This window comes from Akebia trifoliata, chromosome 4, assembly GCF_017979445.1.
Source record: "Akebia trifoliata isolate Shusen 1 chromosome 4, ASM1797944v1, whole genome shotgun sequence".
Taxonomy (NCBI): Eukaryota; Viridiplantae; Streptophyta; class Magnoliopsida; order Ranunculales; family Lardizabalaceae; genus Akebia; species Akebia trifoliata.
In genome coordinates this window covers 5,891,179-5,914,447 of record NC_141378.1, presented here as the reverse complement: position 1 = coordinate 5,914,447, position 23,269 = coordinate 5,891,179, and the positions used below count along the sequence as shown (strand labels likewise).

The 23,269-nt window shown below is 34.8% G+C and overlaps 4 protein-coding genes across 8 annotated transcripts; 3 read left to right on the top strand and 1 right to left on the bottom strand.

Annotated features, from left to right (window-relative positions):
- LOC147403298 (putative glutathione S-transferase) lies at window positions 1-2,260 on the top strand. Its single transcript, XM_086437641.1, has 2 exons — window positions 1-363; window positions 1,734-2,260. The coding sequence occupies exons 1-2, from the start codon at window positions 52-54 to the stop codon at window positions 2,085-2,087; spliced, it is 666 nt and encodes a 221-aa protein (XP_086293767.1). The 5' UTR covers window positions 1-51; the 3' UTR covers window positions 2,088-2,260.
- A 2,330-nt stretch (window positions 2,261-4,590) lies between these two features.
- Window positions 4,591-12,218, top strand: LOC147403297 (uncharacterized). 3 transcript variants are annotated; one of them, XM_086438827.1, is made up of 6 exons: window positions 4,591-4,911; window positions 6,028-6,318; window positions 9,244-9,339; window positions 10,446-10,550; window positions 11,193-11,249; window positions 11,535-12,218. In XM_086438827.1, exons 2-6 carry the CDS (start codon window positions 6,049-6,051, stop codon window positions 11,862-11,864), a joined length of 858 nt encoding a protein of 285 aa, XP_086294953.1. In that variant the 5' UTR covers window positions 4,591-4,911; window positions 6,028-6,048; the 3' UTR covers window positions 11,865-12,218. The 3 variants fall into 3 exon arrangements, with proteins under 3 accessions (XP_086294953.1, XP_086294952.1, XP_086294954.1); XM_086438826.1 differs by lacking the exon at window positions 4,591-4,911 and having other exon boundaries at window positions 4,935-6,318; XM_086438828.1 differs by lacking the exons at window positions 4,591-4,911; window positions 9,244-9,339 and having other exon boundaries at window positions 4,943-6,318.
- Window positions 12,219-12,547: 329 nt separating this feature from the next.
- On the bottom strand, window positions 12,548-14,243 carry LOC147403296 (photosystem I reaction center subunit IV A, chloroplastic-like). Its single transcript, XM_086438829.1, has 3 exons — window positions 13,845-14,243; window positions 13,533-13,598; window positions 12,548-12,773 (listed from the first exon to the last, which is right to left on the bottom strand). Exons 1-3 carry the CDS (start codon window positions 14,079-14,081, stop codon window positions 12,669-12,671), a joined length of 408 nt encoding a protein of 135 aa, XP_086294955.1. The 5' UTR covers window positions 14,082-14,243; the 3' UTR covers window positions 12,548-12,668.
- Window positions 14,244-16,231: 1,988 nt separating this feature from the next.
- LOC147403295 (uncharacterized) lies at window positions 16,232-23,040 on the top strand. Of its 3 annotated transcripts, none has more exons than XM_086438822.1 (8): window positions 16,232-16,446; window positions 18,651-18,761; window positions 18,974-19,108; window positions 19,445-19,576; window positions 20,648-20,753; window positions 20,840-20,903; window positions 21,232-22,571; window positions 22,808-23,040. In XM_086438822.1, exons 1-7 carry the CDS (start codon window positions 16,320-16,322, stop codon window positions 22,507-22,509), a joined length of 1,953 nt encoding a protein of 650 aa, XP_086294948.1. In that variant the 5' UTR covers window positions 16,232-16,319; the 3' UTR covers window positions 22,510-22,571; window positions 22,808-23,040. The 3 variants fall into 3 exon arrangements, with proteins under 3 accessions (XP_086294948.1, XP_086294949.1, XP_086294951.1); XM_086438823.1 differs by having other exon boundaries at window positions 21,232-22,576; XM_086438825.1 differs by lacking the exon at window positions 18,651-18,761.
- Window positions 23,041-23,269: the final 229 nt, after the last annotated feature.

Below are 23,269 nucleotides of genomic sequence, written 5' to 3'. Positions count from 1 at the left end.
TATAAATGGAGTTAGTAGGGTAGAAGGAATTCCATAATAATCTCAAACAACATGGGAGAAGTGAAGTTGCATGGAACATGGTCTAGTCCTTTTAGCTCTAGAGTGATTTGGGCTCTAAAACTAAAAGGTGTTGAGTATGAGTACATAGAAGAGGATCTTTCCAACAAGAGTGAGTTGCTCTTAAAATATAATCCAATCCACAAGAAGATCCCAGTCCTTGTCCATGGTGGAAAACCCATCGCCGAGTCCTCCGTAATCCTTGAATACATTGAGGAGACATGGCCAGAGAATTATCCGTTGTTGCCGAAAGATCCTTATGAGAGATCCGTAGCTCGATTTTGGACTACGTTTGCAAATGAGAAGGTAATTCTATCACACATAAATAGGGAGAAGGAGAGAAATTTTTTCTTCCTTTGTGTTGTGTAATGTAGGCTGCATTTTGGGACCTTATTTTTGTTTCTAGACCCCAAAAGAGCATTTGCATGAAAAAAATGGGAAAATTTGGCACTTAAGTCCATCGAATTTACCCCTTTTTTCACATAGTGTTGGAAGTCAATAGTGGGCCATTATCAGAGCTGGCTTAGACCCGCTTCCGATTTTCAGCGTTTGCAAGACCCGATCCTCTCATTTTTCCAATAAATTTCAAATCACCCCCAATATTTGGTCTCTCTCATGGGTATTATAGCCAATCAAACACAATCTTCTATACAAAATCTATCTTATTTAATCTCTCCATGACTCTGTTTTATGTTTGGATCCATAGCTAAAGGATCCTATTTTTTCCAAGATATTTAACTGGACTAATTATAATTATGCATTTGGTACTAAAATCAAATTTTCCCTCTTGTGCTTCTTCTTCTTCTTAATTTTTTTTATTTTTATTTTTTATAATCGAATCTGACTTATTTTTAAACCCAGTTCAGATTGCTTATGATTGAGAAAGAATCTAGACCATACTATTGTAATTTGGAGATGATATGACACAATTCTGCTAATTTAAATAGCTGTTCTTGAATCCAAGTAAAAGAAGAATTAGACAGTTATTGCATATAGTGGTTATTGGACTGAGTTAGTTATCTAGTAACGTAGATATTGAAACTCTCAATATCATGTGATCACGAAGAATTAATCCAATTTTCATGGAAATGTTATGTGATTGGCCACCATGCACGTGGGTGCACAGGCAGAGGCGGAGGTAGGATTTTCTTGCAGTGGAGGCAAAGTGTAGTTGATGGTAAGGCTGAAGAGCTTGAAGTCGAATGGTTTTGGAGAGAAAATTCTAAGATTTTTTGTTAGACGGTGAAGAAAAAGGTATTTAGGTCATTTTCAATCAATCAATGAGAGAAGGCCCAAGTAAAGGGCAATGTCATCTTCAAAATTTGAGGGAGGGGGCAAAAATTGGAGAGAGGTGAGGGAGTGGGGGCAAATAAGACAACGTTATTAGGTAAAAATACAAGGGTATCTAAAATAAAGGCATAAATACAATGGGAAAATTTGAGTGGGTGCAATTGCCCCCACTGGCTCCTTACTAGCTCCACCCCTGTATAGGACATCTGATCTAACTTGAATCAGATGAATATCTCATCTTAATATTTTATTCTTTATTTTGAAATCTGATCATCAAGCTATGAACTAGATTTATAAATGACTGTGAATCTTGAATGCATCTAAGAGGGTTCTTTATGTTTTTAAATCTATCGACAAATAATCATAATATTTTCATTTTTTTATAGGGTTCAATTTTTTGGAAATTCTTTTGCACTGTTGGAGAAGAACATGAGAAGGCCATTAAAGAAAGCCTCGAAATACTAGGAATTATTGAAGAAAATGGTCTTGGAGAGAAGAAATATTTTGGTGGGGATAAGGTCGGATCAGTAGACTTAGCCTTCGGAGGTATGGCATATTGGTTGGGTATGATGGAGGACTTGGTAGGCGTAAAGCTTGTGGAAGCCCACAAATTCCCTCGCTTGACCACATGGATAGAGAATTTCAAGAAAGTTCCTGTCATCAAAGAGAACCTTCCCAACCGCGATAAGCTATTGATTCGTCTCAAACACATAAGGGAGACGTTATTGGCATCCCCATGAATCATCACACTAGTAAATTCATGTGTGCTTCTATTTATAGGTTTAATTATGAGTACGATCGAGTTTTTATATTTTCTTATATCTATGTATTGAAATAATTCACTAGAAGAAGTGAGAATGGATCATGTATTGTATATCTCCTACTAATATAAATAAAATATTATAGCTTAAGGTTAAGCCAAGAATCACAAAATTATTTATGTGGGGATGAATATATGGTATCTCTTTGAACATGAAACACACTTAGATTTAAAAAAAAAAAAATAAATCATGCCTTGATTAAGATTGAAGTTTGATTTCATTGCTTTTAAATTAAAAAAGAAGCAACAAATTTGTTTTTTTTTTCTCGTTCAAAGGTGTTAAATTCATTATATTTTATTTTTCTTTATTTAAAAACAGGAAAATCCAACTCCAATCCTAATCAGAGCATAAGTTTTTATCGAAGTGTCTATTTTACTACTTTTCATTTTAGGTATTTCTTGAAGTTCTTTTTAGTGGAGACATTGTCACATTTCAAAAGTGAAAAAAATCATCACTTTAAAGCAATAAATTCACCGTTGTTATTATTGTTTTTTTTCTTGTAAGTGGTGAGTTCTCCATTGGATAGATATTCATTCACGAAATACTTGAAATGCATATATAGTTATATCATTTTGATCCTTCAAAATTTACGTCTAAATATTTAAAATTATGAATAAGTCGTTCTATATTCATCATTACAACTCGTTGGAATAGATCAAAAGTATTATCTAGACCTCTATGATTATTTGTGTGCACTTTTTTATTTATCTTTGACCATCACAATGGCCATTTAAAAGAGAATAATAATTTTCTAATGCCCCCTCTGACATACACCTCAATGATATAATCGTAAATTATTAACCTCGAGATATGTAAAATCATAAATATTTTTCTTGTTTATCCTAAGGCAAATGATATACAATTCTGTGATGGGAGTGCAGGGGGGGCATTTGTCAGAGGGGGCGTCAGATTATCACGACTCTTTAAAAGATCATGTAAGATGATAGAGATGACAAAAGGATATATTTGCTAGCTTAGGACTTTTCTTTAGGTAAAGTAGCATTTTTAATAACTAGATTTTTAACCATCAAAAAATTGTGGAAATTTAAAACGAAAATACTATATTGAGGATCATTAAGTAATTTTCTCAAAAAAGCTAAGGACCATTCGTGAATATATATATAATTGGTTCGTAAGGACGAGTGCGAAGATTCCAAATGATTCCTTCCTTGTGATGTACGTTATAATAAGGGTACTTTTTGTCGGTATCTTCTTTGCATGAACTTTGTTCAAAGATTTTTGGACGGTAGTGAGAAGGTCAAATAAATAAATAAATAAATAAATAAATAAAAGAAATTAATTTTCCACAAAACAGTTTGGTGCTTTTAGAATCCACGTTTTGGTTAATTTTAGGTACCCTTGTGTTTTCAAATTAATGACATGCCTTTCTTACTAAGGTCTTTTATGAGAGATTAATGTAAATGACCTAAATGTCCTCTTCAACATCTAATTGATTTTCTCTCCAAAACCGACATCTTAAACATCATGTGATGAAATTTTTATCCCTCTTATTCAAGCTTAATATTCTATTTTCTTTGAAAGTGGCACTCAAAGGGTAAATTTATCAGAGGCAATGGGGGTATTTGCCTTTATAAGAATTTTGAAACATTATAAGAATTTATATGCTACTACGATTACAGTTGATAACAAGTATGAAAGATGGATAAGGTGCCTTACAAGTAAGGTTTTTCCCCTTACTTTTGAACTTCGAGAGGAAAATAGGATTTTTTGAATTAGTAGAAGATTAATTAAACTTTGAATAAAAAATCAAGGATTTCTACAAGGCATTCAAGATACTAAATAAGTTAAAAATAATTTATCATAAAAGTTAACGACTTAGATGAAATATTTTTACCTGTGTCTCTAATCTTGCATAAAAATTAAGGGATTTTGGCTTGAGGTTGAAGATAAGGGGTATTTAAGTTATTTTAAATTAGTCTCTCAAACAAAACCTAAGTCAATGGACATTTCAGCAGTTTAAAAACACGTTGGTATCTCTAATGTTAATCAAAACGTAGAGGGGCATATCTAACTTATCCAAAAAACTTATACATCTGCCCAAGTGTTTTTGTCGTGTAGTGTTACTATGGACAGAGCCTTGAAAGAGCTGAAAATGTCTGCAAATTCAATTTCCAATAAAGAATGGCATATTGGTAAGAAACGGTTACCAGTTAGCCGCCTCGAGGAGGACATATATGTAATTTCAATATACCTCAAGTCTATATTCGTAAAAAAGATTCCTTCTAAAGACTGATTTTTAAAAGAGAGTTACTATTGTCACAATATTTTTTACTATTACCACACCAATTTAAAATCTTTAATAATGGGGTGTGCGAAGAAACTCCAAAAAAAAGTTGGAGCACCCTAACCTTCTTCATTATTAAGAGGGAATGACTCTCTTTTCAACAATGGCCTCACCCTTTCTTCTTCTCTCTATTTCTCTCCATCCTAATTAAGACTCACCACAAATTAGTACATCAAATCATGCCAAAAACTCCAATAAATCATCAAAGAGACTATCACAAATAAACAAATCATTAACCTTCATCTTTGTCTCTTCTTCCACGAATATATGGTTTCAGACTGAGATACATCCGTCCTTATCACCTTTCAAGTTTTAACACATTCAACAGATAGAGCACATTGCAAACATCAATTTTTACCTACCAAGCATCGCCTTCGATATAGTCGTCCGCACCAAAATCTCTCAAACTCATCTCTCTTTCTCTCTCTTCATCTCCATGTATGTGTTGCATCATTGCGATTTGAAGATTAGGGCTACCTAAAGCTCAAAAGATTTTTTTGAACAATTTTTATATTTTCAATTTTCATTCCAATCACTAGAGATTCAAGTAATTCTTTACTTGAATCTATGGGTAATTTCCAAAGAAGAAGGTTTTATGAGTAAAATTTCTACTTTAATCTATGTTGATTTATTAGGCATCAAATGTATTTGATGAAATGTGTAAGCGAATGAATGCAACTTGAAAATCCAAGAAGATGCATAAATGGACTGATTAACACATTTATTTGTTATTATTCTATCTACTATTGTTGTGTTTTTAGTCAAAATACTATATAATTTTAGTAGTGGGAGATACTCTATTGAGCAAATGTTTATGGTGATGCATTGGTAATGGAGATGCTAGCTTGAATTTCAACAGATATTGTGAGCAGGTTTTAAAATTCATTCGAGACCGAGACATATCGCCCGAGTTAACTTGGTATCGTGGTTGGACAAAATAAACACACAAATCCATTTGAGACAGTCACATATCGCGAGATAAACAAGACGTCTCGGATGAGATTTTGCAAAATCTCGTTCGACATAAACAAGTCAACCCAAACAATAACTTATTGCGAGATAAACGAGACAATAGGTTTTCAAATTTGAAACCCTATGCTCTCGCACCCAAATCGATTTTTCTTCGTCTTCTTTTTTTTTATTTCATTTTTTAATAGGAATCATTTCTGAATTTTTTTAAAATTTTTAAATGATTAAAAATCATTATCTCAATGCTAAACGAGACGAGACGTATCGTCCGAGTTAACTTGATATCTTGGTTAGACGAGATGAGATGTAAAACCGAGTTTTAAAATCATGGTTGTGAGACATTAACACCAAATATTATGGTGATGCATTGGGTGATGGATTTTGCCCTAAAGTATGTGTGTAGTAAAGCAAAATGGTGTGTAAATTTGTTTTTTCAATAAATGGTGTATACATTTCCCTTTTTGGTGTAGCATATGTAATTTAATTACTTAGTAAACATCGGTGTAGCGCATTGGTGCAGTAGGCTTTAGTAGCTCTCTATTTAAAATCTCTGTTTCGACTTTCGATAATCACTCTCTCTCGCAGTCTCGCTCTCTGTGTTCTCTAATGGCGGAAATTGATCAAGTCGAAGAGTTTAAGAGAGAAGATTCATTCCCTCTTGAAGGAGAAACAGTTGTTTCTACAACAAGGAAGAGATCTAGAGAGAAAAATCGAGAAGAAGAAGAAGAAATTGTTGAGGATCCACTAATTGTGTTTGGTTCGGACATTTTATTGATGATCTTAAACAATCTCGATGCGCGAGACATTGCCAATTGTCTTCTCGTCTCATCTGATTGGCAAAGAATCGCTTCCAGCGATAAGCTTTGGACCTCAAAGGTTTGATTTTTATTCAAGTTGGGCTGTGTTTAATTCTGCATTTGGTTTGATATCCAATGGACTTGTTCTTTTTCTTCTTAGAATTGAACGGTAGAACAGAATTTGTGTTCCGATATCTTAAATTTGTTCCATTCAATTGCTATTTGAGGTATTGGATTCTGATTTGATAGTCAATTTGCTTTTTCTTGCTTTTATTTTGTTTCTTTTTAATGGGGAATCTTTTGATTAATTTTTTAGGGTTTCAATGCCAAATTTTTGGTTTGTCTTTGTTATATTGTTTAGCTTTGTAGTGGGTACCTTTTAATTTACCATTTTGGGTGTTGGTTTTTTATTTTGATACTCACTTGGTTTTCTTGCATTTATTGCTTTGCTTTATAATGAGAACCTTCTGTTACCATTTTAGGGTTTCAGTGCCAAACTTTTTTTTTTCTTTGTTATATTGGGTACTTTAAATTACTATTTTGGGTGTTGGTTTTTATTTTGATGTTCACTTGGTTTTCTTGCATGTATTATCTTTGCTTTGCAATGGGTACCTTTAAAATCTTTCAGGTGTTGTGTTTCTGGTTTCTTTATGAACTTGGTGGTTCTTACTCCTATTACTTCTTTTGGTAGTGGATACTTGTCAGGTGGTTTTTGGTTTTGGTACCCATTATGTTTTGTTTATTGTAGTTAGTAGTAATGGAATTTAATTTTTGTTGTTTCTTAGTTGTTCATTTGGATTTTCTGCAAAAAATGAGAATTCAATGGCATTTTTATAATGTTTATACACATACACAACTTGGTGTCTCGTTATTTTCATGGCTCAGTTTTTGTGATTGGGTACCGTTTAATTTCCATTTCTGTTACTTTTTTTTCATTCTGATGTCATTCTTTGGGATAATGCTTCAATAACTATGATGACAATGATGTTATGTGTGCTTAGAGTTCTGTGATGTACTCATTTGATTTTTGTTATCCTCCATCATTAAATTTTCGAGAACTCCTATTAAGGAAAATAAAGGATTACCAACTGAGAACACTATCCTTGAATATGCTTCAAATTGCACATTCATTTGCTTTATCCCTAAGAAGTAAGAAACAAGGGGCAGAGCAGAGGAACTCTCTAACTACATACACATTAGTTTGTTTGGCATCGTGTACAAAATTATTTCCTAAATCTTATCTTCTTGAATCCACAAGGTAGCCCTTTGTTATCTCATCGAAACAAGAAAATCAGGAATATATAGATTTTGGATGGGGTTTTGATGGACAATGAAAATCTGGTCTCTAGAATTTGATCTGATATCCCTAGTACTATCTGGAATTGACTCGGAACAAGCCTATGACCATATGAACTATGTTTTCCTCTAACTATTTACTTTGTAGGATAGGTTTTGGTGAGAAACGGAGAAAACTTGTTCAAATATATGTCTTCTACTATTTTGTCGTTCATGGTAAATATTTTTCCAACTAGGTATTGTAGGAGTTCTGCAGGGTTAGGGCAGGGGGATCCCTTATCTCTCTTCATTAGCAGCTAATCAAGTGATTAACAGTCAAAATCTTGTTCAACTAATTTGTCCAGATGTGAAGTTTACTTTTGAAGAAGTCTAATCTCACTACCTTTTTTGTATGGGTAACCTGGACTTGAACCCATGACCTCAAGGATGCTTTGCAATGTGTCAAACCAACCGAGCTATGGGTCTAAGATCTCTTATATCACTACCTGAATCTGTGTTCTTTTTGGTCTTTCTCTCGCTCTTTTAGAACCTTCAACTTATACTTTTCTTCTATCTGGGCTGTAGTTGGCCTTTTGTTGCACATAACCAAACTATCCCAAACGAATGCTAGGGAACTGACGCCAAACTGAAATGGTGAATCAAACACTAAAACAGGACCAAGTCAAACACTAGGGAAAACCTCCTTTGATGGTTAGATGGGGAACACCCAAGACAGTGGGATTTAATGCCTATACTGAGTTTGCTAATGGGATTACGGAGAGAATACTACTCAGGATAGTATGTGGCCAAAAACTAATACAAAATTAATGAAGAAGCAGATGCCTATGAAGAAATTTTCAAAAGAATTTAGAGGATGTGTGGCAACTCAACAAAGAAACCATTAGTCAAATTGGATATAGAGGAGTGGTGATCTTAATTCTTAGGTCTCGGGACCCTGACTGTTGTCATGGTAATCATAGTTGGTAGCTTCTGATTTGAGCTTTTTGCCTAATATAGAAGTTATATAAGTTATTTTACGTTTTTTCCACCTATGGTTATGACATGGGAAACCTCACAAAGTTGTGCTCCCTGAAGGCCTAAATATTTCCCCAACTTTCGGTGTACTGATTTCTATGACTTCTACAAAGAAGTTTACTTGGATGAAGAAGGGGTTTGCAAAGATTTATCCAATCTACCATAAGCACCCAAGAATGTGATAGCCAATCAAGTTCGTTTTTTTTTCCTCTCTGTTTTAGATATCATTATAGAGAACTTGAAGTTCAGTTTCTCCTTTTAGGATTTATCTAGGCTGATTGTGAGACCCGAGCTCCAATCTCTGACCACATCCATCATTGACAAATCCTCAGCCAAGTTTTAGCATTATGAGGTCCCATCATTTGGTTGGACACCACAACTAATGGAGCTTCATTCCTCTTCTTTTTGGTCATTCACTCTCTCTTTCTCAAGTTTTCTCTTCTATTTCACTTTTAAAATTTCAGTCTCATCATATATAATATGAGGGTAGAGAATAATCCTAATCTAACATAACTTTGGTTTAGTTATTGGAAATATCCTACTTCTTGCACCTTTAATCATGTTACCGAAATATGCATGACATGCCTTTCATAGAGCTTTCCTATAAACTACGCTGTTTACTGACTAATCTTATATTTCCCCTTCTATGTTTCCTTTTGTCCCTCTTCTTCGTTTCCTACCTACGCATCATTAGGTCTTTGCTAAGAAGACAGTAGAAGACGAAAGGAAGTTTTTTGAAGAGACTTTCGACAAAATGGAAAGAAGAAAACCTTATTCTGCAGCTTTTGGGGTGGTTATCATTGTCTTCCTTTCTTGTATGCATTAATAGTTTGTCATGATGTGCAATTTTTTCATATAAATTTGTTCTCTCTTTGTAGTTTTGTGGTGTGTACATTTTGGATTTGTGATGGTTTGCTTCCTTCTGTTGTTGTGACTCTACTCAGTGTGACTACTTGGGGAGGGGGTGAGGGGCTATGTGAAGCAGGGAGTCCTACCATTGATTGAATGTATTGTTGGAATACATCCTTACAATGTTTCCAAGCTCTTGGTCGTTTATATCTTCACTGATTTCTCATTGTTTCTAACTTTTAGCATTTTTTATGTAAAAAATGTAAATATTTTTACAAATAAGTCTACAACATGCATACATTATACATATATATGACTTTCTGAATGTTTCTTGTCTGTCATCTACCTTTTACAGCAGAGAAATTTATTGCTTTAATCATTATGTGTTGCATGTGCTAGTTAGACTAATAAATGCTATTAGAATATTCTTCTTTCCTGCACTTTTTTCTTATGATAAGCATTAGAGATGTTCTGAAACACTCTGAAGCAAAAATAGGTACCTCAAAACATTGCATTTGATGCGTATCATGTTGGAAAGTCTATTTTATTTTATTAAATGAATTTTATAACTTGTAAAGTTTGTTTTAATACTCTGCCATAATATAGTATCTTATTTTTGTGTGCGTACCAGTAAGTTTCGTGAAACATTCCAGAGCATTCGAAAAATCAGAATGTTTCGGCCAAAACACCCAGAAGGGAACTATACCTTGAACCACACATGAATCATGTTGGAAGTTTCTATTCTTATTATTTTACGTTGCTACAAGCAAGTACCAGGCATTTTCTTAGTGTCCTTTTTCTTGAATCTATATGTACCATATCTTTCATAGGTCTTCTCAAATTTCTGTTCAGCAGATTTTGGTTTAGCATATGAGCTAGTTCAATCAAGTTATTCAAATGGGTTAAGTCTCTATTAATTTAACACAAATATTCAGCAATGAAGTTTTCATATGATTTAATTGGAAATAGCTTTTTTCAGTTATTTTCTTCTCCTAAACCAGCTATTGTGGTAAGAGGACTAAACTACTTGATTTTTTTTCATTTCAGTTGGAGGAATTGTGGCTGGAGAAGGCACACATTCCTCGGTCGTCACAGGTCAGGGGAATGTCAAAGTTGGCTGCTTATTCATTTTCTGTCATGGATGGTGAACGTGTGAGTCCAATCAAACTAACTTACACTATTGATCATAAATATCGTCTCCTACCTTTTACGTTAGTTTTGTTATCCGGATGCAGTGTGGCTGCCACACGACCGGATTACATTATACCTGCAACATTTCATTAAAATAAAAAGTGAAGTTTTTGACATTGAGTACGGGGTCCATTTTGAAGCCTCTCTTACCAGATCATAATGGGCACATCTTATATGATGAGTGCATGGTTTTAAAACTTAGTCTTGGAGACCACTGAGCAAGTTTTTTATTGTGAATTGGTTGCCTCATTAAACATGTCCAGAGATTCATTTGAACCTGTTTGGAAGGTTTGTCCTATCTATTCGAAGACGACTTTTCCATGTCTACTCGGTTTTGATGGCTACCAAGACTATATGGAAAAGTGGGTTTTAAAACCATGGACTGGTGAAAAGTCCTGAATAATATTTTTCTTGTTTTGATTATCATTGTATTCCATCTATAATACTTTGAAGAATAACTTTAAATGGGGTTTACTTTCATTAGTCTGGTAATTAAATGCTTGCATCTCCACACTAGTAGCAGAGAGTAGTGGGTGTTGTATTATGCTTAGCACCTGTTCTTGCTTGGTAATCGATTTCTAACAGATGCAAACTTGATGCCAGAACCGTATCATGAAGGAGGACCTCTGTGATCATGCTTGGGAGTTTCGATATAAAAAGGTTTTTTTCTGCTTGTATCTTTGTCACCTTAGCATTTTCCATGTTCAATTCAGAGTGGCCTTAGTCTGGTGTAGGGCTGCCAATGGATTGGATCAGACCCAAAATCCGATAACCCATGGTCCAAAGGGTTCCTATAAGGACCCTATCCTCCAATAACTTACTGGCTTGGTTTTGGATCAACCATGTCCCCATCCAGTAATATGTCAAAAAGTAAATAATATTATAATGGATCAGATTTAGGTCCACTAATGACGAGCCCAACTAACATAACGTCTCCATTGACAGATGGCTCCGGAATATTGGCGAAACCTGGATCCTTCTTGGAAGGGAACAGGCCCTCCTATGCGCCGATACTTCCATCCTGATGGCTCCCAAAGTGCAGATCCTGGTGACCCGGTTTGGGGTGGTCACGAGTGCTGTTACTCAATCGTTACGAGCTTTGTGGGCGAGGGAAGAATCAGGAAACATTATGTAAGGATTAATAGATGGCCCCATATGATTGTGAGGAGGAAGCAAGACTGGAGTTGGGAGATGGCCAATCACTTGTGTTACTACACTAGTATCCCAGATGCCGACAAGGTGGGTGGCACTGGACCACTTTTTCCAGTCTGGTAAGTAGATTATTACCGATACATGGTTTCTGCATATTACTTCGGTGCTCTTTGAGAAGATATATGATATCTAGCTACAAGTGCTTTTGTGTTCTCCTGTAAATATAATTGTATAGAACTTATAAACATACTGACATTTTTGTATAGTAGGCTGGAGCTTTGTATATGTTTCTCATGATATGTTCCAGTGTCCGACAAGGGGAAGGTTCACGGTGATGGGTATATGGGGCTGATAGGTTCCCATTTTAGTACTTAAAAATATTTTTTGTCTGTTATTAAGTTTGATTTCTAATATCTTATGTAATTGATTTTGGATTATGACGATTCCAAGATAAGCTTGTGGAACATGATCTTGGTGTCGACCTCCATCGTGTTATTTTTCTGGGTTTTTCATGATCTTCTATCATCATAAGAATGATTCACATGGTTGCTATCACTTGTGATAGGTGTCTTGAATCTAGTAGGTGATTAACTCAAAACTCGGCCAATTATGTCGAGTTGGATTAGAAAGACGCTCCAATTATGTCGTATTTAATATTTTTTCCTCATTTTTAAAATACTGAAATTATTTTTGAATATTTAATAATATGGGAGTTAAAGACTAAAAAATTCGGATGAGATCGGATTCTAGTCCCAAACTATTATATTATTGATGAACAACTAACTATCATATATTATTGATGAACATTGGATTCAAACTTCAATAATATTAATCAAAATAGAAGTGTAGGATAGAAGTGAAGAAATCATACAGAGAAGTGTTATACAAAGTCTAGATACAATAAACAACAATTACACACTCCACGACTCACTTCACTTCTTGAATCTCGTCTAATGCGTAGTTGTTTGTAGATACATTTGCGTAATTAACTTTGGTGAAACGAACCACAACTGGATAACGAGTCTTCGGATCCTGATTCATGGAACCATATCAACATTTAGAAATCAGAGGCAAAATGAACAAGAAAGATATTTTTCTTTTCTGATTTGTAAGCTGGACTTGAACCCACATCCTCGAAGTTGCATTGCAATCAACTGATCTATGGTCCAAGCCCTTCATTATCAGATCGAAAAGATCAGAGTTTGGGTCTATGAATGTGGGTCAAATCCGATCCAATGACAGCCATTAAAACACCCATAGAATTTACAATAGAAATATGAAGGCTTGTTTCCTTCCCAATAAAATACGTTCATGCTCATCAATTGAGAACATCTAAATGTTGATTGCCGAATTTTTATCAAAAGAGTTGTATACCCGTTTTGGTATTTATTTATATCAAAATGATTACCAAAGTGGGTAAACGACTCTGATAAAATATTTTTAAAATAAGATTGGATTAGTAACATTGGTCACACAAATGTCTGTTTTGATACATTCTCCTATCTTAGAATCCTTAGTATATAGGGTTTAATTTTTTCCTTATTAGAAAGTCAATCCGGATTTTGTCATAAATTGACCAATCACACGAAGCCATGTGTATTGAGCATCCCAATTTATAAAACTACCCATGTTAGAGATCGACGTTAGAGATCGTATGATTGGTTGATCAGGATTATGTAAAATTCCATATTGACTTTTTCATAAACAAAAATTTCTCCATTATTGGTAACATTTGCCTAAGAACATGAGTCAGAAAATGTTTTATAGCCATTTTTAGTTGAGAGAGAGAACCTGATCAACGGCCACAACAGATCCTATTCCATTGAACCAATAAGATTCTCTCCTGAGAATCTTCACCTGTGGAAATAGAAAATTACAATCCAATTGAAAAAAAGTAGCAACACATTAGGAAATTTGCACCAAAGCCCTTCGAGGTCATATGTCATATTTATTTAAATCATGAACATTATAATTATTAAATATCAATTATAATTATTAAAATAAATAAATCAAAACGAATCTATACTAGATGACTCTATCGAAAATATTAAAACTTTATAAATTATAATTTAAAATAGTTCCTTAGTTCCTGATAATGGGTACCTTAGTTCCTCTCTTGGGTCCAATTGGAGGTGGCTTGGGTGGGGGAGCTTGGGCTTCCTTAGGAGCCGTAGTTGTTGGTGGTGCAGCTTCTTCTGATGCACGTACGACCAGCCTTGGATTATTGTTCCTTGAAGGGAAGACTACGTTAGTTCGAGATGAAGAAGAGATGGTGTTGGGTGCGAGACTAGAGGTCCGCACAAAACTCGATGCTGCGGATGCCATGTTACAACTTGCCATGGCTGATATCTTCAGCTCTCTATCTTCTCTTGCTTGGTGAAGGTTTGTTTTAGATGCAATAAAGGAGAAAAAGATTGGGAAACTCTCCAGATTGAAGTAAAAGATTGAGAGGTCTTTGACAAAAGAAATCTTTATCTTTTGTTTTTTTTAGTTTTTTTTTTTTTTTTTTCTTTTTTGTGGGGGAATTATCTACACCCATCACCCTTATGAAGGTGGCAGCAATAATTTCCACCACTAAGATGTTACCACGTCAGCACCATATCTAAGTTTTGTGGATAACGTCATCCCTGTTGGAATGTAAAGTGTTGGTTAAAAGAGGGTTAGTTTGGAAATTACCAATGATTTTTTTTTATTATTATCATAGAGAATTACGATTTTGCACTTGATAATATTCTGTTTTGTGCGAAACACGTCTTATTAAAAAGGTGGGAAATTACTTAAAAGACCCTTGTAGAGAGACTTCTTTCTAAATTATCCCTAACTTTGAAGTAGTTGCTTGGCAGGATATTTAGTAAACATTTTCTTTCTAAATGGTCCATAGACCTCATCTCCTATATTTTTCACGATTAAATGTTGTAATTATTCGAATTTATCATCAAAAAATTAGATTTTTGACATCTCAATCGAGTTTCGGAGACTTCATTCTGTCACAAAGAATTTAAGAAAGAAGATGAAATCATTTTCAAATATTTTGAAGATGTATGTAAAAAATTAAGATTTTTCACTTTTTTTTTTTTAAGTTCTTGAATGAAAATTGATCAATAATGATTCTTTTGGGTTGAAATCATTTAAACAAGTTGTTATCTCAAGTTTTTAATAGATCTTTCCATATATTTTAATCGCAAAAACTCAAAAATTGAAATTGAGTGGGTTTTATCAGTGTTGAGTTCATCACTTTTTATTTTAAAAAATGGTGAACTCAACGGTACTTAAAGAAATATCGAATTCATTAGTAAATAAAAAGTGGTGAACTCAACAATAAATAGTGGTGAGTTCGACAGTAAAAATTATGACCTCAAAAGTACTAGGGACCATTATTAAGAAAGAAAATTTTTACTAAATGTCATGTCAAACTAATGTGCAAAATTTAAGGATTATTTAGAAAGAAATCCTTTCATAAGAGTCTTTTAAGTAATTTTCCCTAAAAATAATCGAACTCATGAGTTCTCATATCACGTGCTAAGGCTTAAAAGTGGCACATGTGAGTACAATGTTGAGGTTGAGGAGATCTCATCATTGCATGGCTAGTTGAATATGTCTTCTTTATTTGGATGCGAAAGAAAATGTGATTCTTATTTGTGGGGGGTAAAAAATTTGACTCATTTTACTATAAGTGACTATGTGTTGCCTCAAGGATCAAAAACTTCGAGTCAGATCAGTTCATTGACACCCTTAAGAGTGGGTTATTTGGTATATATTATTTGTACATGGTGTAACGTAAATTAGTAGAACTAGAGAGGTGAATTCATGTAAATTTAGAACTATGGATTGTTACTTTGAAGTCGAAGGACTTCACTACAATTACGAGACTGAGGAGGATGTTATCTATAGAATTTGAGCCAAAAAATAGAATGCATGTGTGCTTTTGAAATGCCATGCTTGACACATTAATTGGGATGAAATTAAAATAAGAAATTTATAAGTAGAGACGATACTTCGAGCTAATGTTGGGATCAATGAGTGTAGTAGCGATGAGGACGTTGAGATTGATAAATCAATGGGTCAGTTCGGGTTCAATTCCTAAAACCATTTAATTCTCTCAGCTCTGATTTTTATCCGTTTTGATTTTGATTTCGAATTCTCAAATTGATCTAGAATCTTTAAATGGTTCTGATTCCTGATTTTTATCGATTCCTATCTGTTTTGGATTCAATTGGTTGGATTCACAGAGATCGGACTCTAATTGGTTATAATATAAAGGGATCCAGAACCATTGTATCGGTTCGGTTAAATGGGTGCCCATTGACACCCCTGGTCCCATGTCCAATATACTGATGGGCCCTATGGAGGGACGGTCCGATCTGATCCCGGCCCATTGAAAAGGTCAGGGTCATGGGTAAGAGACCATAACTAGGTTTATAAACACCAATTGACCTTTGCCACGTAGCCCCTTATGTTCCTCCTCAAAATGGCGCCATTTGCATTTTTAATTAACTATATTGTGGGAGGTGGTTGAAGCTTAGGAACAAGAGAACCTCTGGTCGAGCTAGGGTTCTCCAAGTAAAATTCAGAGAGACAATGAAGAAAAAATCAGAAATTTGCATTAATAATCGACTTCGGATCCGGAGATCTTCACTTGGAGGCTTAAACGAAGTTCGAAGCTCCACAAACTGTTCAGATTCTAGGGTTTCTCGCGAAACTCCAGGTTCTCTTCTTTTTTTTGTTCTCTCTTTTTCAAACGAATTTTTTTTTTCTTCCAATTATTTGTTTTTCTTCTCGTTTCTGTTAAATTCGTTACTTTCTTTGATCAAATCCTTTGAAATGATCTGACGTTTCCGCTACACTAAGATATTGAATCTCCACATAAAGAAGTTCGATTTTAGGTTTAGGTTCTGGAGTGGTTTGGGGTTTAATTAATTGTTTAAAATGGCGTATTAGTCTTGTAAATGCTATTAGATTTTGAGAACAGTGTTGTTAGAGCGTTTGTAACGATTGGTTTTTGCAATACATCTGGTGTTTAAAGTTTCACCATGGTTTTCAATTTCGGTCTTTTGGTCTCGTCTTGATTTCGGATGATTTTTAAAAATATGAGCCTCACTGGGTTTGCCATTTTGAGCATGTTGGGTCCTCATTATTCCGATTTTTTTTTATAGAAGTTCTAGTTGAATGATCATTAGGTCACATTTGGTGCAATAATAATGCTTGGAGAGTTAGTTTAGTTTTCAATCCAAGAGCCACAGTAAGAGATCAATCAAATTTATTTTAAAGAGAAAAATATTCTTCGGTGCATTTATCAACACAGCGGTTTCTTTGACATAAAATTTGTAGCTTAGAAGGGAGAGGTTGATGATAATTGGGCAGTATAAACTTCTCCTTCATTTTTTACTTCATCTCATCCCAACTAGTGATTCTTGGTTTTCTTCTTCATTCCCTATATCTCAAGTTGTCCCCTTCAAAAAGAGTCATAACCCTTTTAATTTTATGGAAACTAACTTAACGGTTCTCGGGTACATCTTTATAGTTAAAAACTTAGCCCAAAGTGTTCAACCAATCAATGAGCTCTTCAGGATTCATTTTTCCATAGAATTTGGGAATTTCAACCTTAACATTCATATTTTCATATGTATATTTGTTCATTTGGGTTTGCATATAGTAAAGCCCTTCGTCGGGTTTGCCATACATGTCTCAATGATAGGAAGGGTTGAAATGCCCTTCCGACTCATCATATTTGTCATGATGCAATGAAAGTTCTTTCCTTGGAAGGCATTGGGTGAGTTCTTTGTTTTGCATTTGAATATTCTCAATTACCTAACACTGGTGTTTAACCTTCTGGTGATCATTTCAACCTTTGATAGAAAAGATGTACCTTGGCAATACTTCATCTCTTCAACAAGTTTAGTAATGAGCATAACGACCCTATTGTTCCAAATGGAGAGAGAAACCTATGATTAGCTTTTCAGGAAAGTGGTGGATTTTTCCTTGCAAAACCATGTCAACGTCTCTAGTTGGTATAAGATTGCTCAAACTACACTGTTCCAAGTGGACAATGACTAGGTTCAACACCAACTAACCTAAGATGAAGTTAAACAAATTGAATAGAAGAACCGTAGTGGATGAATAACTAAGAGGAAAGTGTTGAAGGGGATTCAAGTAAATAATAATGCTATAAAATGAAACACATAAAATAATGACACAAAATAATGTTGAAAGAAATAGGGTTAGATGTTCACTGTGTTAAATATTTAGAAAAAGAGAGCTTTAAGTTACAATGTTCAAATATTTCACAAATGGATGAATGCCAAACATACATGAGCCCTCTGTTTTTTTTTTTTTACAAGCAAAGGTATATAAAGGTGTGCACTTTTCCACAAAAAAATCTGCTTATATCAACGCATAGGAAACTATTAAACTAATGGTGTGTGAACTAGAAACTACACCCACTGCATGCGGACTTAATCCTATTAAAAGACAAGTGGTTCCAATGCAACTACTCTCCTAGAAAGAGTAGGTACAATAAAGATTTAGTTTGACTCCCAAAATTTAAATCAATAAAAAAACTGCCCCTAATAAAATTAATATTCCTGACAAGTCCCTTTTGAAATAATTCTGCCTTTGCTACGGTATGAATCTTCCTATCATCTTCTATGCTTGATATTACATCACTTACCTGGGTGACATGGTGTTAAATTGGTCACAAGCTTGATGATAAGTTGAACTTTCTTTGTTACCTTCATTATAGGGTAAACTTAACTTTCTTTAATCAACCTTAAAAGTTTTCTTTTCAACTTGTTTGGCATTATTGTAATCATACTTTGGTGCCTACAAAATCTTTTTACTCTGTGAAAGTTTAGTTAAGTAGACTTATTTCTCTGGTATTTCTGTTGGTTAAAATCATTGCTATCTATGTAGATATGAGGAGAGTTAAAAGAGTAAGGTTTGCAGATCCTAACGCCATCTATCCACTAAGTTGCAAACCTGATGCTAGTTCAATACCTGCCGTAGGAATGCTTTCTCCAAGATGTAGGTTTGCGATTTCGCCTCTATTTGCTTTAGTCTTCAGGATGCATGTAAAGCACTTCTACATTAGCTGTTTTACTTTGTATTTATTGGTATTTTTTTTTCCTGCTTGGGCTTCCATTATCATCTCTTTGAATGGAAATCTTATGGAATTTGGTCAGTATGTTTTCCTCTTATTTCAAATGCAATTCTTCTAATGAGAAGTTAATATGCAGCTGAAGACCCTAAAACTTCCGAGTACACATTTTATAAGAAACTTCGTGAAGACGCTGGCCATAATTTCGTTTCTTATCCACTCCATAAACAGTTCAATCAATTGAAGAAACTTGAACCAAATAACGTTGCTAGAAGTAAGTTTTTGGAGATTGTCTTGGTTCTTGCATAACTCTTTTACTTTATTAGTGTTCTGTTGTAATTGAATTTCTAAATCGCCGGGTAATGATATTGATGCATTCTACCTACAGTCCCAATTTGGATTGCTAAGATTGTAATATTGTAGTTGTAATTATTGTAAATAATGTTTATTGTTTTATGTTTTTTTCTATTTTTTCTATGTAAGGGCATTTACGTCCATTTACACTTTTTATTAATATATATATCTCCCGAGCTCTCAATATGAGGCTGGAGAATTACTTTCTACAATTCTTCTGTAATCAGTTATTAATGATAAAAATTTTATTATGCAGAGCTAACGACCAAGGCCAAACACAACTATCAGGAGATCAGGTCCTTTCTTCCCCTTGAGAAGTTTACACCTACTAACCTCAAGTCATCCCCTTCACCACCTGGAGTCCCAAGGAACACAAGTATCCCCGATTGTGAGTAATTTCAATTCTTTTTACATGCTTCTCTTCTCAGAATAATGGGTGCTCAGTAAAATGAAACACTTCCTTCCCAAAACTCATTTCGATGCAATATTTCTTGGTCAGGTAAAAAACCAAGATGTTTTAAATCAGAACATCCTGAAAAGGGTTCAAAACATCGTACCGTCTTGTAATGTATAGGTTGAGACGTTTTGGTTTTTAAACATTTCGAGACGATACATGATGAAAAATCAAATGTTTCATTTAGTATTTCATTTTGTATCGTGATCATTCGGTTTGTTTTAGAATGTTTAGGCCTAAACATATTGTCACTACCAGCACAAATCAGAACCCAAAGAAATGTCAAAAATAGACAAAGTTAACTCCAATAATTCATTCCTAGAAACAATGGTGTGCATTTTTTGAAAAAAAAAAAAAAAAATTCAAATCTCTGCTTTTTGCAGAGAGATGTTTATTAAAGACCTTTTCTCATGGACTCTGATCCATTATTTTCATCTCTCTCCATGTAGAGAGAGAAACTTGCCTTAGATTGCAGTTGCGCACAATCCCAATCTGCCACACTTTTTAAAAAAGAAAAAGAACTGAAAAAAAAAAGTATTTCAGACTATCTCAATGGATATAAATGTACTATCATATGATGATTCATTCCTTGAACTCTGTTATTCTGATAAACAAATATGGGATGATCAAAGTGACATTGGATGAAACCAAATGCAAGTAATTCCCTACTGAATTTGATTAAACCAGGCACTGGAAGGATATCTGAGTTTATAGATTACCTTTTTAGCGTAAACACCCTGATTCTGTGCTCCTTGAGAGAAAACCTGGGAGAACTCACATAGACTTCCTCATGTGAATCATCAAGAAATGCAATTTTTTTTCATCTGTTTTGCTAGTGCAAATTTTATTTGTAAAATTTTTCTCTGATTCCAAATCCTCAAAATTGTAGTCTACCTTGCGCAGTTGTGATTGTGTATCAATTCAATCTTGCAGCTGTCGCAATACTTTAAAACTGAGAATGCGAGCATTGCTGATTGGACAACGCTAATGTTGTCAAATTTTCAGGCTCCAAGAGCAGACATGAAGAAGTTTTTTCTAGCAAGAGACATAAATTACTCAAGTGGGCTGCAGAGACGTCATCTCTTGACATTGACGAATATCATTCAAAGGGGTTAGATGCATCTCCCTCAAAAGCCCTTTTATTTAATTTTTAATTTTTTTCCCGTCCAATTATGGATTTGACAGAAATTTGCTCAGGTATGATTTGGTTTCAGTGCTCCTTCAGCGTTTGATCACTGACAGAAACACAATTGCAAGCAATGTATGCTCTCCCAGTTTTAATAGATCAATATAAAACCTTTTAGTATCCATGACATAGTCTGGTTGTAGGTCTCAAAAATACATATCCAAGGATTGTAGTACACAAGGTTTAAAATCTCTTCTTGAGGCAATGTTTCAGTCAGGAGAAAAACTGACAGTCTCGACCAAAACATTCCGAGACATATTGGGTCAATGATCTGTTTCGTTCTCAACCGAAACTGGAATTTCTCAGATGAAACATTCCGAAACAGTAGGAAATTTTAAACCGTGGTAACGTCATTTGTTTATTGGTTGTGGTCCTCTAATATTCAGAAAAAAAATTGATGCAGTGGCAAAATTGCATGGCTTCAAGATCAAGGCACATAGAATCGAACACAAAATCTCAGCCACTTTCTTGGCCTGAGACAGATGTTCCCTATGTGGAGCTTCCTCAAACACCAAGTATGAACTTTTCTTCACCTATTGCTGGGCGATATTTAGAAAACAGTTCACTGGAGTGCTGTTCCAAGCCCAACAACTCGAGGGAGATCATTTTCTCGCAATGGGATAATGTGACTGAGCCTCGATTAACTGGCCAAGCTAGCAAAACTCATCTTCAGTATGAAGGAAGGGAACCTTATAATTTTGCAGATGGTGGAAGACCTATAGATTTGCATAGTATAAGCCAATCAGATAGTATGAAAGAAGGCAACCTGGGAACAGAATTTTCATTCAGCAGAGATGAATATCTTGAATTGGAATGCATGCCAATGCGTTCAAGATCATATCACAAAACCAAAGAAAACTTTTCTTATCGGGACTCCCCAGAGATGTTGCCAGGCCCAAGTAAAAAGTCACGTGTCAAAGAGTTTGATGAAGTCCATGATACAAATGAATCTGTTATTGGAAGAGAGGGATGTACTCAGCTGCTGGGTTGGGAGGATGTCAGCATTGAAAATGAACAAGATCTGTGCATTTCTTCTCACAATGCAATAATGAATTTGAATCCTTGGAGAACTTCAGGGAATAATGGTAATAGATGGAGTCGGAACTATAAGTTTGATGCGACTAGTTTATGCTTTTCACCTGTCCTTTCCATCCGTCGCTGTCCTGATTTCACTTTGTGGGACCTTTGTTCAGAAAGCCATCCCATCTATGCTGTTGGAAGACATGCCCTTGATGACAAGGATTATCAAGTTGTGGAATCAGATCATTCTCCAGTGACCTTATCTTGTACTTCAAACTATCTTCCTCTAAGTTTGGATGCTCTCTTACCATCTTCTGAAATTGATTTTGATTTTAGATGGAAGGGTTTATCAATAACTGATTTCTTTGGAGAACCTCACTCATCCACCCATCCTAGTTTCCATCTTCTTTGGAACGATATAAAGCATGTATCTTCTTCCCTTCTTACTGGAGATGAAACCGAGAGTTACCTTGCCTTGGACAGCTCAAGCCACACAAGAATCCCAACTCAGTTTGCCAAAGATGCATTTGACATACATGACTTCTCATCCTTCGGTTTCAAGATTTCTCGGAATGACGAGATGGCTTGCCCCTTGTTGCTTGATGAATCAAGCTGGGATGGATCAAAGGAAATATCGTGGGACTCTAATGAAGACGAATAGAGTTGGTGCTTCCAGATTTGTTTGATGGATTCTCGTCAACTAAGGCCAGCTTTTTGTTCACAGTTAGGTGCTTTCTGTCGCCATGCCTGCTATATAATTTCTTGTTCTTTGCTACTGCTAGTTATAAAGTTCTAATAAGGTTCACAATATTTTAATTTTTTTTTAATACTACTGTTTTAGATGCTTTGTGGTGTTAAATAGCATATAAATTGAAAGCATCTGAAGTCCACGAAGGATCCAAATTTTCTTTGTAGCTTGTGAATCAGCTGAAGTAAACCATACTGATTCTTTCTTTCAGGAATTCAGCCATACTGAATATGGTGGAGTTGCTGTGGTGAAGACAGTGTATTTGAGCCTTAGAGATCTGATATAATTTCAGCCAAATATGCTACCCAGGCTATCAAAGGTATGCTGCATGTGTCTTCTGAATCTTGATTCTGAAAACGTATTATGTAGTTAAATCATCTTGTAGATTGATTTTTGACCTAGAAGATCTTGGTGGTAGTCACCAATTATGGTTCCCAAATCTCATTCTCCTTGGTGTGTCACATGAATGATAAGAGGTAGATTCCTGACGAAGAAAACTTAAAGAAATCATCATATAGTTAATGTGGAAAATTTTCCAATAGATATTTTTAACTCTTGCATACTCTTAAAAAATTACAAGTTAGGGAAAAGGATTACTGGCCTCTTGCATGGCCTGCAGCTTCAGACGTTGTTTCTTTTTATTAGTTAAGCTTTTGGTTTGTTAATTGACTGA

Coding starts and splice junctions, on each gene's coding strand:
- LOC147403298 (XM_086437641.1), top strand. CDS start 52: ATGGGAGAAGTGAAGTTGCATGGAACATGGTCTAGTCCTTTTAGCTCT. Junction 364..1,733: donor CTACGTTTGCAAATGAGAAG/GTAATTCTATCA, acceptor ATTTTTTTATAG/GGTTCAATTTTTTGGAAATT.
- LOC147403297 (XM_086438827.1), top strand. CDS start 6,049: ATGGCGGAAATTGATCAAGTCGAAGAGTTTAAGAGAGAAGATTCATTC. Junction 6,319..9,243: donor ATAAGCTTTGGACCTCAAAG/GTTTGATTTTTA, acceptor ACGCATCATTAG/GTCTTTGCTAAGAAGACAGT. Junction 9,340..10,445: donor CTTATTCTGCAGCTTTTGGG/GTGGTTATCATT, acceptor TTTTCATTTCAG/TTGGAGGAATTGTGGCTGGA.
- LOC147403296 (XM_086438829.1), bottom strand. CDS start 14,081: ATGGCAAGTTGTAACATGGCATCCGCAGCATCGAGTTTTGTGCGGACC. Junction 13,599..13,844: donor GACCCAAGAGAGGAACTAAG/GTACCCATTATC, acceptor CTATTTCCACAG/GTGAAGATTCTCAGGAGAGA. Junction 12,774..13,532: donor CTGTTGTGGCCGTTGATCAG/GTTCTCTCTCTC, acceptor TCCATGAATCAG/GATCCGAAGACTCGTTATCC.
- LOC147403295 (XM_086438822.1), top strand. CDS start 16,320: ATGAAGAAAAAATCAGAAATTTGCATTAATAATCGACTTCGGATCCGG. Junction 20,754..20,839: donor GACGAATATCATTCAAAGGG/GTTAGATGCATC, acceptor AAATTTGCTCAG/GTATGATTTGGTTTCAGTGC. Junction 20,904..21,231: donor GAAACACAATTGCAAGCAAT/GTATGCTCTCCC, acceptor AAATTGATGCAG/TGGCAAAATTGCATGGCTTC.